We start from the raw sequence: 15,482 nt of genomic DNA, 5'->3' as shown, positions 1-15,482 counted from the left end.
CAAACAAAGCTTGTTGAAAGCTCTGTAATTGCTCTGTAAAAGCTTGCTGTTCACACTGCTTGCTCTAATACAAACTAAATTTTGTGTGAAACAGGCCTAACCAAAAGCTCCTCTCCCTAACACTCCAATCTGAGGAGAGAAACAAACATAAATATGAACATAAGCATGTAATGCCATAAATCAAAGGAGAAGAGATACATAAAGTAACAAAATGAATCATTTCTGCATCGCTTTATTCTTTATACACTCCAAGTGCACAATAAGACAGTAGCTTTCTCCAGTATGTTACTACTGGTTTAGTTTTATTTTCCATTAATAATTTCATAGATGGTATATAAAGAGGTATGGAATGAAAAGGTTCCAAGTGTAGCCTGAAATAGAATTGAAAACAGGGAGATCTCTTCCGCACCTGTGTCAGAAATATTCAATATTTAAAACGCACAACACAGATCGGTACAACAGAGTCACAGAGTTCATCTTGGGTTGCCCAGTGGGCTATTAAATTCACACACCTGACTTAAACAGAAGAAAGAAAAAAAAAAAGTATACACACATTGCAGAGAATGTGATTGTACAATATTGCATATAAAATGCAAACACTTGAGTAGAAATTAAAAAAAAAAAAATATTCAAATTCACAAGCCACTCACAAACCAAAACATTTGGTCTTGGAGCACAGTCTTTGTGCTTGCTCAATGATTTTGCACAATTTAGTAATATGTTTTTTTTTACGATTGACTCTCCCTAAAACCCAGTTAAGAACCTGCTGCAAGTGCGAAGCTCCTCTATTCTTTTCTTTCCGGAGGCTGAAACAACTTCACATTACATTCTGGGTCTATAATGAAACAACCTTAGACATATTGTTTTACATGTGGCTACAGAAAATGTGTAATTCAATCTTAATGTACAATACTGAGAATCAGGCACCTTTTATTGAGTTACTGTGTTTAGCATTGTACTTGATTGCACAGTATTTAGGTCAGTCTGAAAGCATATTGTTCCTCCACTTTACTAAACAAATTAAAAAAAATTGACATGTTACAGTTGCTTCTTGAAAGAATATTCATGGTATAAAACTAAAGCCCAGTATTTAGGAAAGATAATATTCCACTTGTAACAGCCAATAGGAATTTAAAGCTTTTAACCCAAACCTAACCAGATACCAGATTTCTCTTTCAACAAAGAAAGCATAAGAAATAAGCCACCTTTCTTCACATCAAACCACATGACAAACAAGGTAAATCTAGGAGTTTCTTAACAAATGAGTCAAGTACTTAAAGTTACAGTAACATCATGAATGTAATTGTATGCTGTTTATAAGCTTTAAAATGGTCCAGATCAAGTGTGGGCAACTTAAGCGGTCATATAATAACCATGCGCAGATCTAGTCATTGCAAGAATAATACCGATCCAGCTGTTCCATATCCAAATGGATATTGATGTGGTCCAAGAGTCGTATACCCTATATACAGGGCATCAAACCATTTAGGTATAAATAATGTATAATCTACCACAATAATTAGCCTATGTATAGGCTTGCTTAGGCTAAGAGATGGCACTGCTTGCCTACCCCATTTAGCAGACAATGGCTCAGACAAGCTAGGTGTATAAGTGCATCTATTACTACACCTGTGCTTCTGTAGGGATAAACTCATACACACCTTTAATTTCACAGTGGAAACAATTAGACTACAGAGATTAAAAGCTGCTAGCAGCATACATATTTCAGTGTTATGTCACATTAACGTTTAAACATCAACTTTCACAATTATAGGCAAGTTGCCAAACAAGTTTTCACTAAAACTAGAAAAGATGTTCCTCCCTCCACCCATCTTTCTTTTTTTAAACTGTGTTTCTGTTGCCGTAAAATGTGCCAGAACGACTTTGAGCGTGACAAAATTCCATCTGAAGGAATATATACACCTGTAACATACCTGCATGTTAGTTTTTCCTTTGACATATGACCCAAAGAGTATATTGTAAACTGTATGAGTTTATCCACCTACTGGTAAAACACTGTTCTGGAAACACATGATCATGACACACGTGTGAGTAGCAGCAAACAAAAAAGTGAAAACAGATTAAAAACAGTCTTTTGACACATCTGTGTAAACACAATGGTGATCTCTGACAAGGTATGTTAAGAGAACACAAGTAAACTTTATCACATAAATAATGCCAGTGCTTAACAAGTAATACATACATTTGGCAGCATCTGCCACCTTAGGTATGCTACAGTCTCAATAGTCCATAAATATCTCATAAAGCTAATGGGAAATCAAATCTGCCCATCATTCTTGACTAAAGCTGACATTCATGGCAGAAAAAAAAAAAACAATCTGTATTTACCTGTGAAATGGTTTTAGTCATAGCTTGTAGAACGGCAGTATAAAATGCAAGTATTTTGCATTACTTAAACAGAATATATGAGGCAACCATGTTGGATGTCCTTGGTGTGAACCAACACCTTAGCTGCTAGGAAACCTGCTCCAGACAATTAAAATGATTCACAGTTTATAAGTCTAAAATTATCTAGTAACTGAAAAATAGGAAGTACACCGTATGTATGTATACTTTTAGGGCTTTGCCAGCTAGATGGTTTTACTGGCTGGAGTCCACTGATCATCTCTTACAGTCATCTCAAATAATCCTCTCCTGTCATTTTCCATTTATGCCCAAAAAATATAGAAACAACTCTAGTGTGCTTTAACATACCATTATCCAACTAATACTGTATTTTCAATAATGTAAATCCTGACACTGCCGTTGGGACAAATTTGTTATTGTAAGACAGTATGTTACATATTCACCATAGATTAAAAAAAATAAATTAACATTTTGCCCTCTTTAAGATAGGCTCACATTTTATTTGATCGTTGTTACCAAGGATGTGATCTACACTCACTGGCCACTTTATTAGGTACACCTTGCTAGTACTGGGTTAGGCCCACTTTTGTCTTCAGAACTGCCTTAATTCTTTGTGGCATAAATTCAAAAAGGTGTTGGAAACATTCCTGAGATTTTGGTCCATATTAACATGAGCTACTGTTGCCTATCAGCTCAAACCAGTCTGCCCATTCTCCATTTACATCAACAAGGCATTTTTGTCCACACAGCTGCTGCTCACTGGATATTTTCTCTTTTTCTGACCATTCTCGGTAAACCCTAGAGATGGTTGTGCATGAAAATCCCAGCAGATCAACAGTTTTTGAAATACTCAGACCAGCCCGTCTTCCAAGAACAAATGTGCCATGTTCAAAATAATTTAAATCCCCTTTCCTCCCCATTCTGATGCAGTTTGAAATTCAGCAAGTCGTCCCCATGTCTAGATGCCTAAATGCATTGAGTGTCTGCCATGTGATTGGCTGATTAGCAATTTGTGTTACCAAGCAATTGAACAGTTGTACCTAATAAAGTGGCCAGTGAGTGTATGTCCAACAATAAAAACCTGGCTGTAGATGGTTCATGATTGAAAAAAACAAATGGATTTCCCCTATCCACACAAGCAAGGTGGATGGAGAAATCCTCCCTGATGCGCTATTGTATTCTGACAGCAGGACTCCTCCGCTGTCAGAATACACTGATCAGAACTGCAGTCAATTGGCTTCAGGCGCTGACCAAATAACATTTTCCCAACATTCCCATTCAAGAGAAGCTGATCATTAAATCGACGTTTCTTGAGCGGGAACAGCCAGAGGGATTGAAATTCAGCTGATTCCTGCCAAATCTGCTGAATTTTGATACATCCATGGCCAGCTTTCTTTCTGCTCTACCGTTTCCTAGCTACCCCCAAGCACTGCTCTGATGACTGTTAGCGTAAAGAAGGCCATTTAGAGAAAAATGCATCACTAAATATCTAACTGCTAGCTTCAATCAACAATATGATACTCTGACCCCTGGTCATCATAGGAGGAAAGGAAAGCATGATAAACTGCATGCTGTGCTTGGGATTGATCAGAAATAACTAGTGAGATGTAGGTAGATAGAAGAATGCTGGGAACTGCACTGTAGGAGAAAACCATGTGACAGAGTGCACATGTAAAAGTACAAATGCAAACTGATCCCATTTTCTGTTATTGAGGTGCAGTTAAAATTGAATTGATTTCAAAATAGAAAAGACTAAATCAAGATAGTTTAAAGAGAGCCTGCAACCAACTTAAACAACTTCAAGTAAATGCACCGAAAAATCAAGTATTTTAAATGCTTCTTTCCTTCAATAAATTTCTTTATGTGAACTTGCAATGTGCCTTTAAACTTGCTAAAACATTTGGCTTCTTCAGGGAAAGTCAATGCCTTAACACAGCACCTCCATTCTTGTACATCGTAGCCCTCTCCTCATTTGGGAGTGTTTAATCACTCGTTGTGCAGGCCTAGCTCCTCAGCCTCTCCCTACCTAATCTTGAGGCTGCTAGGGGAGAAGCAAAGAGGAATAATAATAGTAATAATAATAGAGTGTCTTTTGAATGAAAACTCCAAGATGGCTCCCATCCAAGATACATTCGTAGTCTTGGGGATTTTGAATGTCTACATAAGGGAGGCTTTCATATGAAAAAAGAAATAAAATGTTAAATGCACATATAACCTTATGGGAAGATCTTGGATGAAATGATTAGCCAGGTGAATATTAAACTGTTACTATTTAACTGTGTGGAGAGCCAAGCATACGATGTCCAAGAGTTCATGTCCAAAAAGAGGAAAAAGAATAAAAAAAAAAAAAAGCTGTGTGTTTAACAGACAGATGCAGAAAATTATGACTCTTCAGTTAAGCAATGGCTCCCTGAAAAGTTTAAATATCATTCATGCATATTAACCACTGTTAACAAACTAGGCAAATACCCTTTCCTGCCTCAGAATGACTATTTTTTCAGAAAGATATAATTACTCTTTAAATCTCTAAGTTTATAAACATTCATTCAAGATAAGGTGACAAAATGTGAAGAATAACCATCATCTAGAGTGCTGTTCAGCGAGTTTAACACTGGCTATATTCTCCATCTGTACACTATGTACATGTGGGAAACCCTAAGTGTGACCAATGAGTTATATGAAGTAACAGTACAAAGAAGGATTTCTTTTAAAATGGCACAAGTATAAATTTTTGGCACTTATCATTCAAGTAAATGCAAAAATATGGGCATGGCATCTAGTAAATATCCTTCAGCCTCTGAAAAGTTTAAGTTCTCCCCATTCCACTATTGTACATTGTACACATACGCACACACGCGCTCACGCACACACACTCACAAATATTTTTTTATATATATATATTACACTTTTCTCTTAAAATGCTGATGAAGGCTTATTTTTCAATATTAGCACAACCTAGATTATGAAAAAATGCAATCAAGGGGTATATACACTTCTTCGTTTGTCACATGCTAATGTCTTGATGTTCTCACAAGAGGTACAAGCTTCAAATCAATAAAGCACATCGGTCAAACTAGTGACCTTAAGCATCTGTTTCGGAGCAAGTCCGATTTCTTAGGGCACAATATGGCATGGGATGTTTACAAAAATAAATAGAAAAATAAGTTAAATAAATTAACCAGAAAATGTAATCTACAAATGCAACGGTAATAAAATAAATAAATAAAAACAAAAAAAAAAACAAATGAATGTTAAAAATAAGCACAAACATTTCACTCAACAAGAACATTTTCAGCAAGAGTCCAACATGGTCGCAGTCATCAGTCATGCGTTCAGGTGGCCACAGTTGTAGAGAGGAAATATATGGAGTATCCTTGTGTAGCTTTTAACAATCCCTCCATTTTTCTCCTCTTGATAAACGAGTGTTCACATTCTGTTCAGTATTAGAAGGTTTGCTCTGTAGAGGAACAAAACAGAACCTGCACAAACTACAGTTTAAGGAGAAGTCAGATATAGGAAACAAAGAAAAGACAGGTAAGAGCCGCAGAGATGGCTTTTGAAAAAGGTCAGAGAGACAACACTAGAACCATTATCATTTACAGGGGAAGGTCTGTGCTGTTATGTCGGGTTTTTCTGGAGGTGCCATCATCCCGGGGCATAGCTCTCTGTAGGCTGGACATAGCAGCTGTCTTTTTGAGGTCAATGACAGCATAAGAGTCTGCACAACGGGGCGGATGACTTGGAGCTGGGGTACAAGTAATCTGAGGGATTTGTCTTCCTTTTCCTTCACTCTTACCCTCCAACTCCACCTGGATATAGTTGAGTTGCCTTTGCTCTGTACGTGGCCGTCGGAAATCAAAACTGAAGACATTAGATGGACAGCTCCTATGCGGCTGGCAGTCTGGACGATGGTGATGGTAACCACCACATGCAGTGGCGCTCTCAGCATTCACATAGTTTTGCACAGGGTCATCATGGTAACCATTAAGAGATGGAGTCATAGCATCTGCAGAATCTTCCTCCTCCTCTTCATCATCATCATCTTCAACAGGGTGCATGGACCTGCATTCCCAAACAGGGGGTAAGGGGGGCAGATTCTCATAGTGTAACATTGCCGTCCTGCGATGTGAGCAGCTGTTGTATGGCAGACCTTCTGTTGACAACTTGAGGCCCCTGCTACCAGTCCGGCTACGAAGAGCTATACTACCTGGTGGTACTAGGCCATTGATATTCTCATATGCACACTTGTGCGAACTCCACTGATCTTTGCATTCATTGTTATTGTTATGTGGTGGTATTGGTTCTCTTTCACCAGCACAGACATGGCCCTGACAGTCCCTGTGGTGTCTACAGAAGCTGTCTCCCCTTAGAGGCATTCGTCTATAGGCTGGTGCTGGTCCAAGGACAAACTTCACTTCTCCTGGTTGCAAAAAGACCTGGGGGTTACGTTCTTCAATGGAGCAACCTGAGCCAAGCATGTGCCTTGATGGTTCATGGTATGGCGCATGTGCCTCAGGCAAAGAGTGCATGCAGTGTCGCCCACCTGTTTCCTCTTCACCACTGGCTGTATTCACATAGGTATGTGACTGGATTAAAAAAAAAAAAAGTAAAAAATAGGAAAATAGATTTATTATTTTAGGTAAAATAAACAGAAAAGGTCTGACAAACTGTAATTTTGGACATTAATGGCTCACAGGGCAACAAGAGGGCTGTGCAGCATACATTTGGATGCAATTCTCTGCCCAGGAGTGAAAAGTGTAACATACAGTCTGCTGCCATCAGGCTGTCAAAATCAATGAGAGGCTAAAAAATGCAGCAGCCGTATGCAAATATATGCACATATGAGGGGTACCTGCATACAGGGACATATGCATGGTCCCAAATGCAGATGATCAACATTTAAGTAATGCATATGTATCTATATAACAGTACACCTTGAACAAGCATATATCTACATACGGCTGCTGTGTATTTCAGCCTGTCATTGATTCTGATGCCTTAAATGATCTATATGTAAAAAAAAAACAAAAAAAAAACAACAAAAAAAAAAAATTTGGGATAAGCCAAACTTGCACTAATACTTGGTGCATGTGCTGTAGTGGCAGGTAGGTAATAACACTATGTAGCTAACTAGCATGTGCCAAGTATTTGCACCATTTAAATCCAAAAGATGCAACAGCCATATCTAGTGGGAAGCACATCAAGAGCAGTCCCTGCAGCAGGTAAATCTTTTCTGCAATGGGACTTCTCATCTCGTAACCTGGTGGCTCACACCACCTCCCCACCTGGCTTTTGCTGTGGCTCAGACAAGCACTGTAATCTCCAGCCAGGCAGCTCACAGCACTCATAATACATTAACACTTCAGCAGCACCCAGCTCATGTCGGTAAACTCCTCAGCATCCAATGTATGTTTCTGGGTTATGAGCATTATTCCTCAGCTGCCAGTAACCAGATTATGTGTGTTTACCCCTCAGCAGTCATTTGTTACATGTACTCCTCCCTTGCATATATTTCCACCCATTATACTCTCTGTTCTCATCTCCTGAATGTGCTATCTGCTGTCAGACCCTCTGCATTTCTCTCTTAAACATATTACCCCCAACTATACCCTCCACACTGATCTCCTGCATCCACTGCATCTATAAAACTACAGAAGCTGTTACAACAGCTTATATAAATGAAACATGATTTATGGAAGGAGGGGGTGACCCTTACAAACATCCACCCATCCTTCATTCATATAGATCCTATTTCATTTGTAGAAATCATAATAATGAATGAAGGAGCTAGGTGGAAAAAGGCAGGAATAGTAGGGCACTATTGATGAGAGCCTGTGACAGCTCTTCGGTTTTATTACCCGCACCACAAAAGGAAGAATATGGCGGTGGTGGTTGAGAGGCATCGGGGGACAGAAAATTTCTTTAAACTAGAAAAAAGAAGTAAAAAGGGACATATCACCCTATGCTTATCTTGTTTTTTTTGTAAGTAAACTTAGACTTTAAAGTGTTTGAAAAGTCAGCTTTTGTTTTTCTATTAAAATAACAAACATGTTCTACTTACCTGCTTTGAGCAATGGTATTACAAAATCCTCCTCTCTTCAGGTCCCCAGCTGGTGCTCCTGGCTCCTCCTCTTCTCAGTGTTGTGGCACACCTGCGAACTTAAACCCGAGCTGTGCTGCCTGCGTCTATGTACATAGACACAGACAGCAAGGCTCTGCCTCGTCCCCCATTCCCTCATCACAGGATTTGACTGACAGCAATGGGGGACAAAGCCTCTGAAAGCAGGGAGAGAGGAGTGAGCCATTACAGAAGGGAACAGTGCTGGATCAAGACTGGGCTCATGTAAGTATAAGGTGGGTAAAGGGGTGATACACATACTGAAACATTTTTTTTTCTTTAATGCAGGGAATGCATTAAGGTAAAAAAAAATATTTCAGCTTTACAACCACTTTAAAGTTCTTCCTTACTGCAGTCATCACAAGATGGAATGCAATGCAAGGCTACCAACTTTGGAGTCACAAAGGAGTAGCTGTCACCTAATGGATGTTTATTTATGCTGTCAACTTTCAATTTAAGCAAAAGCTTCTGTAGATTTACTAAGTAACTAGAGATCATTTTTAAAGAAAATAATCCCTTTTTGTTTTGTCTCACTTCAACTAAATTTACCAAGTACAAAAGGTTCAAAATGGAACACTATGACATACAAATAAAAGTGAACATCTTCTGTTTCACTGTTAAATTCTGGGAACAAAGCATAAAGAAAGATTACAGATGTTGCACTGTGGGGGGAGGGGACTCTTTTTAGGAGGCAAATATGTATTTCAGGATCTGGATCACCTGCTTGCGACACCGTGGTTCCCAAAGCTGAAGGCCGCAGTTCCGAAGGCCACCAGTGGGTGTCTCCCAGCAGATACCAGTAATTAGGTATCCAACAATGTTGGATGCTGGGAAGGTATATACCCCCTACCTTTATTTGCATCAGTGCCTCAGTGTTTTGCCTGTTAGTCATATACCTGCTTGCTGATTATTCCGATTCCTGTCTTTTCCTGTACCTTGCATCCAGTTCCCTGCAACTCCATATCTGCTCCCCTTGTTCCCAAGTTCTAGTCAGGCCCTGTTCAGATCAGCTGCAATACATTTGTACTGAACTGGTCATCTCTGCTGCCACTGGATACAGGTATTCAGTATCCCTTACAGTGCCATAATGTGAAATTATGCTTTGCATTCTTGCATGGCAAGAGCCCACCAACCAAAAAGTCAACTTTAGTTCTGTTTAATTTGTGCAGATGACTTTTTTCCATTCAGCATGTTCAGTTCTGGGTACAGGTTTGAACCCTTTAAAACACAAGTATACAATTTTGTCAAACTAATGGTACCTGATCATCTGGTGTAATCAAGCCATGTGTAGATTCTTCTCCAACAGAAGGGTGTCTGAGATTTCCCATTGATGGGTGGCGTACAGAAGGGTAAGATGGTCCATCTCGAGGAAAATGCTGAAACCCATTGGGAAAACCTGTGTATCCTAAAGCTTCAGTTAAAAAAATAATTTAAAAAATCATCAGGGGAATGCAAGGCTTTGTTTTACATATCTATTTATGTTCAGTAAAAAAAAAAAAAAAAAAAAAAAAGCAAAAAGTATTTTTATAACCAGGTAAAAATTAAACTTTACACTTCATCTGCTGCCCTGAAATAGCTCAGAAGCAGTGAAATCAATTACAAAAACATTTCATAGCTTGGAAACACATCCTGCTCCTCACAATGCTAATGAGCCAGTCAGTGGACTATGTAAAACAAAACAAAAAGTGTTTTTGATTAAATAAAAAGAGTGTGTGTGTGTGTGCGTGCACGCACATACATCTCCAGGCCCAGCTCCAGTGCAAGGATTGACTATTTTCAATCCCTATCCTGTTAGCATTAGTAAATAGATAAGAAAGTAAATCATATTTAAATCCCAGGAGTTTTCAGGAGGGGAGGAGGGGTTTTAAGTACTCCTGGGCTAAGGGCATATGGATTCAGGAAATACTAAATTAATATTCTGCCCTTACTCAAGATGGCCACAGCTAGAAATACTAGGGGAGTGTTTTTAAACGTGATTTCTCAGCAAAATGAAAGCATGGAGACATGGATGGATGGGTGAGTTTGCTTTGAATATTAAAAAATGAATCAACCAGCGTTTTCGGTCTGTGGTATTCAGATGTAGTGAAGTTCCGCTTTCAGTACTGCAGATTTCTACCAGACTTTGTACTGTAGATAAGACAGTAACATGATACACCTATATGAAGGGTGTAACATGTTACAAAAGGACTGGCCCCCACTCCCCTGCTTTGACAGCTAGCGGGACATCTTCTCCTCTCTAGCTGTCACGAGTTTAAAAAAAAAATTAAAAAAAATTGTGGCTGTGTGGGGTTTTCCAGCCCATCACGTCACTCATTCACAGTATTCTGTGAATGGGAAAACTATAAGTTCCAACAGCCTTTGCGGCTGTTGGCTTGTAGCTCTCAACTAACTACTAGGGCACTGTTGAGAACTGTGGTAGTTCATTGATTCACCCTGTCAGTGTGTGTATCTGCTTGCCTGTACAAGGTACAAGCACAGAGACAGCTTTGCAGGAGTCGTACAACAAAAAATAGTAAATGCACATTTTTTTACCTGCAGAAAATGTGCATTTATTATTTTTTGTTAAAAGGTGAACTTATCCTTTAGGCTTTTTTCTCCCCCGCATGGGCCCTCACTGAGGGTGAGGGGGTACTGGACTGGGGGTGTTGCAGTCTGAGCCCGAGCCTTTTCCCTTCTGTCTTAGGTTGCATAATATACTGCTTCCTTCACCTCCCAGAACAGGGGAACATCTCCTACTCAAATATTATTCCCTTTATGTTGTTATCTCTTGTCTCTATGCTCTGGGCCACTTCCGTTTTGATTGCTTTGTTCAGCCACTTTTCTATGCAAGATTTGTTTATGCTAACATTTTGATCATTTCGATTCTATATCATTAGGTCTGTCAAACCTAATTCTGAAAATGTTATAAAAACATATTGCACGAAAAGGTTGTTTTAAACCCTCAAAGTTTTATAACTTAACACATTAGCATAGTAAAACAACCATTCCCGAGTACACCATTAAAATTCTTACCTAAGCACTCATAAATTTACAACATTCAATGCTGCTAGCTCCTGCTCTCCCAGTGCAACTTCCCTGAATTTGTTTTTGCAGGAAAGAGTCAACAGTGGAGAGTGCAAACTCCAGTCAGTTAACTTGGAGAAGGGAGAGGGGATAAACAGGGAAATGCCTTGCCATTCTAAGCTATGGGACTGTGTGTTTTATATGATGCACACAGTAGAGGGAGGCAAACTCTAGTTCCTGTATGCAAGATTGGCTCCATAAGATGCTGCAATGGAAAGGAGCCACCCTGAAATGGGAAACGGCCAAGGAATAAAAGTAAATGATTAAAAGTTCTTAAAACAACAGAGGGTTTAATATCACTTTAACACAGAATCAGTCACAGGGAAAAGTGCTTAGGAAAGCAGTAAGTGAATCACAAGAACATGACATTTTTTGGGGTTGTTCTGTAGGCAAACTGTGCACAATACATATCCAATGTTGCCTTTTTTTATTATTTACAGAAAATCATGACTAGCTACAGACTGAAGTAGAAAGGCCATTTTAATACAAAATGGTATTTGAATACAAAATGGTCTGTGCATCAATTGTATATGTTGTTTTAACCGAAAGTGGGGTTTACTCTAAATAAAAAGCATTTAAATTATTAGACTTCTACAAATTTATTTAAAGTGACTCAATCTGCTATCCCATCTTACAGTACCTGTGCATACAGCAGGGTTCGACAAATCCCAGGTGCCAAGTCGTCATGGCGACTAGAAATTGTGTCCTGGCGCCTGGGTTCACACACTGCCTCCCACTGACTTCAATGAAAAATGGCATACTATTGGCTTCAATGCAAAAATGCCAGTCAATAACAATCCTATGAACACTCATCTCCGCATGTCACTCTACTCTTGCTACTCACTTGCGAGTCTGGAACACACCACTACAAACCCACACAGGACCCTTTCCGTAATAGCACTCAAAACAAAATACATGTGAATCACCTCAATAGGAAAAAATAATATCTAGCCTATCATGTGAATCTGCAAGTTTGAAAACGCATATGTGTGAACTAGGGTGGCTCCATTCACACCTGGGCATTTTGGGATCGTGACAGAATCACTCTAATCGCAAAATGCAGGTTCAAGTGCCATTATTTTCAATGGCACCTAAAACATGATGTGGTTTTGCTGTGGCTGTCAAGGGGCAGATCGCATTGCGCGAAGCTTGTCGCCCAAAAGTTACCTTGCCCCATGCGCTGACAACCCATGCCAAGCTAAAAAAATAAAACCTGCCTCCTAACTTTTCTAGCTGGCTCCTAACCAGAGCAAGTTTGTCAAGCCCTGACAGAGAGCCTACAGCACCCTCTCATGTCACAGCTTTCTACCACCACCCAGATAGCAACTGTAAAAGTCTGCGTGAAGCAAGGGAATCTGGACTACCTGTAAAATCCATTTCAGTACAGTACAGGACACAGAAATTGTAGCTCTAGACCAGGGGTGGGCAAACTTTTTGACTTGAGGGCCGCAATGGGTTCATATATTGGACCCGGGGGCCGGACCAAGAGTAAATGAATGATGTGTATGTGTCATCCATAGTAAGTATAGTAATATTCCCCCATAGTAAGCATAGTAATTCATCCCCCATATAGTAATTCATCCCCCATAGTAATTCATCCCCCATATAGTAATTCATCCCCTATAGTAATTCATCCCCCATAGTAATTCATCCCCCATATAGTAATTCATCCCCCCCATAGTAATTCATCCCCCCCATAGTAATTCATCCCCCCCATAGTAATTCATCCCCCCCATAGTAATTCATCCCCCATATAGTAATTCATCCCCCATAGTAATTCCTCCCCCCTATAGTAATTCCTCCCCCATATAGTAATTCATCCCCCCTATAGTAATTCATTCCCCATATTAATTCATCCCCCATAGTAAGTCCCCAAGTCCCCCCTGTGTCAATTCACTTACCTTTGCTCCGCGCGTTCCTCTCGCCGTGTTCCTGCTTCGTTCCGGTGTAGCATGAAAATCTGTCTCCTATGAGGATCTGTCCCCCTCGACGTATCTGCGCATGTGCCAGTTTCAGGCATTAGCAGCCGATCGGCGATCTCCGGCACATGCGCAGATATGTCGAGGGGGACAGATCCTCACAGGAGACAGATTTTCATGCTACACCGGTCTTCAGGGCGGACTGTGAGAGGAGCCTAGCGGGAGCCTAGCTCCGCGGGCCGGATTAAAAGGTCCGCCGGGCCGTATACGGCCCGCAGTTTGCCCATTGCTGCTCTAGACCATGGGTTATATGCAGCTACATTCAGGTGAATGAACACTGGAAAAAGAATTGCTGGGAAAATCACCAGTGCACTTTTCATATAACCCCACTTGCTTATAACAATCAAAAGGAGACAGAGGGGAGGGACCTGTGACTGAACTGTACTAAAAGATATGGCATTTACAGGAAAATCAAAATTCCCATCAACTTAATTGTACAGTATAGGGCAAATTATTTGTAGTCTTAGACCATGGATTGTCTGTGAGCAATAAACTGAGGGGTGGGCAAAAACAAAGCAACCAGCAGCAAACAGGCCCACAGAAAACAAGGGTTGACCTCAAAGTAGCAATAATTTTCCGGGGAAGGAAAACATTTCCCTAGGCATATTCCATAAATCATATTCGCAAAAATATTGCCTGCTAATCAGATTGAGCTTTTTGACTTAGAGAAAGATGCCCGAGTGGAATGAAAGGAGGTAGTAGCCATGGTAGCAGTAGGGTTAGGCTGTTTTTTGTGGGTGAAAGCAGTTTCCATGCTTTAACCTCCTTGAAAGATGTAAATTTATCAAGGGATTCACCAAAACATTCCATTCCAAAAAAAAAGCAGCACTGAGGGCATGCACTGCAGTTGCTCCAGCAGAATAGGGATCTCAAAGACAGGATTGTGTTCTCTATTCATTTGCCCAGACCTGTTAGCGACTGTTTGACAAACAGACATAGCCGCAATGGCCAGTTGTAACGCAGGATCAACAAGAGCAAAGCTTGCTTTCAAAAGGCATTCTAATCATTTATCAACAGAATCCTTATAGAAGGGAACGTCCTCAACAGGAACAGTGAGCAGCTTGTTGAAAACAGAAAAGGCACGATCCACTACTGTAACTAACTGTTTTTGTTTTTTTTCCCCAACTCCTTTTCCATAGGATAGAACTTAGCAAGTGGTTTTGGAGGAAGGAACACATTTTCAAGATTTGGCCAATCCTCATGCAAAGCACAGGTAATTTGCATGTGCACAGGAAAAGTCTTTCTAGACTTCTTCAACCATTTAGTGCCCAAAGGAGCTTGTTTAGGCTGAAAAAATTCTGGTTCTGCTAGGCAAAGGCTAGTACACACACATCAGTAAGTGAGCACACAGTAGAAAGCACATGGTGTGAAGCCGTTTGTGTCTCCTAAAAAAGCTTAAGGTGAGATTTCCTCTGCAGTATCCTCATCTGCATCCACCTCTCCTTCCTCAATATCTTCTTCAAAGAAGTTAGGAGGTTTAGAGGGAGAAGAGTGCTTTTAAGGCCCTGGAGCCCAAAGCTTCTAGAAGGGCAAAGTTTTCCTGAAGAAATTAGGCATAGTTGCAGTGAAATCTGCCTTAGTAAGATAGACTGTTAGTTGTGGGCCTGAGAAGGAGCTAGAATTAGAAAAAGAGAGCTGTGTTAACAGACAACCTTGCTTTGGTGCAGGAAAACAGCAATCACCCTGAGTGTTTCACTTGTTTTCCTCAGGCCCTTTTTTCTCAGGTCCTCTGCACCTAATCTCCACCATTTGTAAATGAGGGGATCCCCTCAGGGGTACTCACAAAATGGTTGCGGATCAAGAGGGTATCTGTGTGTTCTGAAAATGAGCCACTCTAAAAACACAGGCACTGACCAAAGTCCTGCTAGCTGTGTCACTGGAGGCAAGGCAGTCGGGAGATCAACTAACATGCTCCTTGCATTCTCGGCGGAAATGGCAGGTGGATGCGCACCAGA

At 40.3% G+C, this 15,482-nt stretch overlaps 1 protein-coding gene across 2 annotated transcripts in view; it reads right to left on the bottom strand.

Moving 5' to 3' along the window:
* Positions 1–216: 216 nt before the first annotated feature.
* The window catches only part of FRS3 (fibroblast growth factor receptor substrate 3), a 40,918-nt gene continuing 25,652 nt past the window's right edge, over positions 217–15,482 (bottom strand). For both annotated transcript variants that reach the window (XM_089681169.1, XM_089681170.1), the window contains 2 exons: positions 9,745–9,896; positions 217–6,953 (listed from right to left, as the gene is read on the bottom strand). In XM_089681169.1, coding sequence (XP_089537295.1) covers positions 5,964–6,953; positions 9,745–9,896 — 1,142 coding nt within the window. In that variant the 3' untranslated portion in view covers positions 217–5,963. The remainder of the gene's footprint in view (positions 6,954–9,744; positions 9,897–15,482) is intronic.

Source organism: Staurois parvus, unplaced genomic scaffold (genome assembly GCF_062004578.1).
Source record: "Staurois parvus isolate SC_StPar_1 unplaced genomic scaffold, SC_StPar_1.0 ptg000261l, whole genome shotgun sequence".
Classification (NCBI taxonomy): Eukaryota; Metazoa; Chordata; class Amphibia; order Anura; family Ranidae; genus Staurois; species Staurois parvus.
Note: the sequence above shows the minus strand (reverse complement) of the source record. Positions and strands in the feature narration are given on the sequence as shown.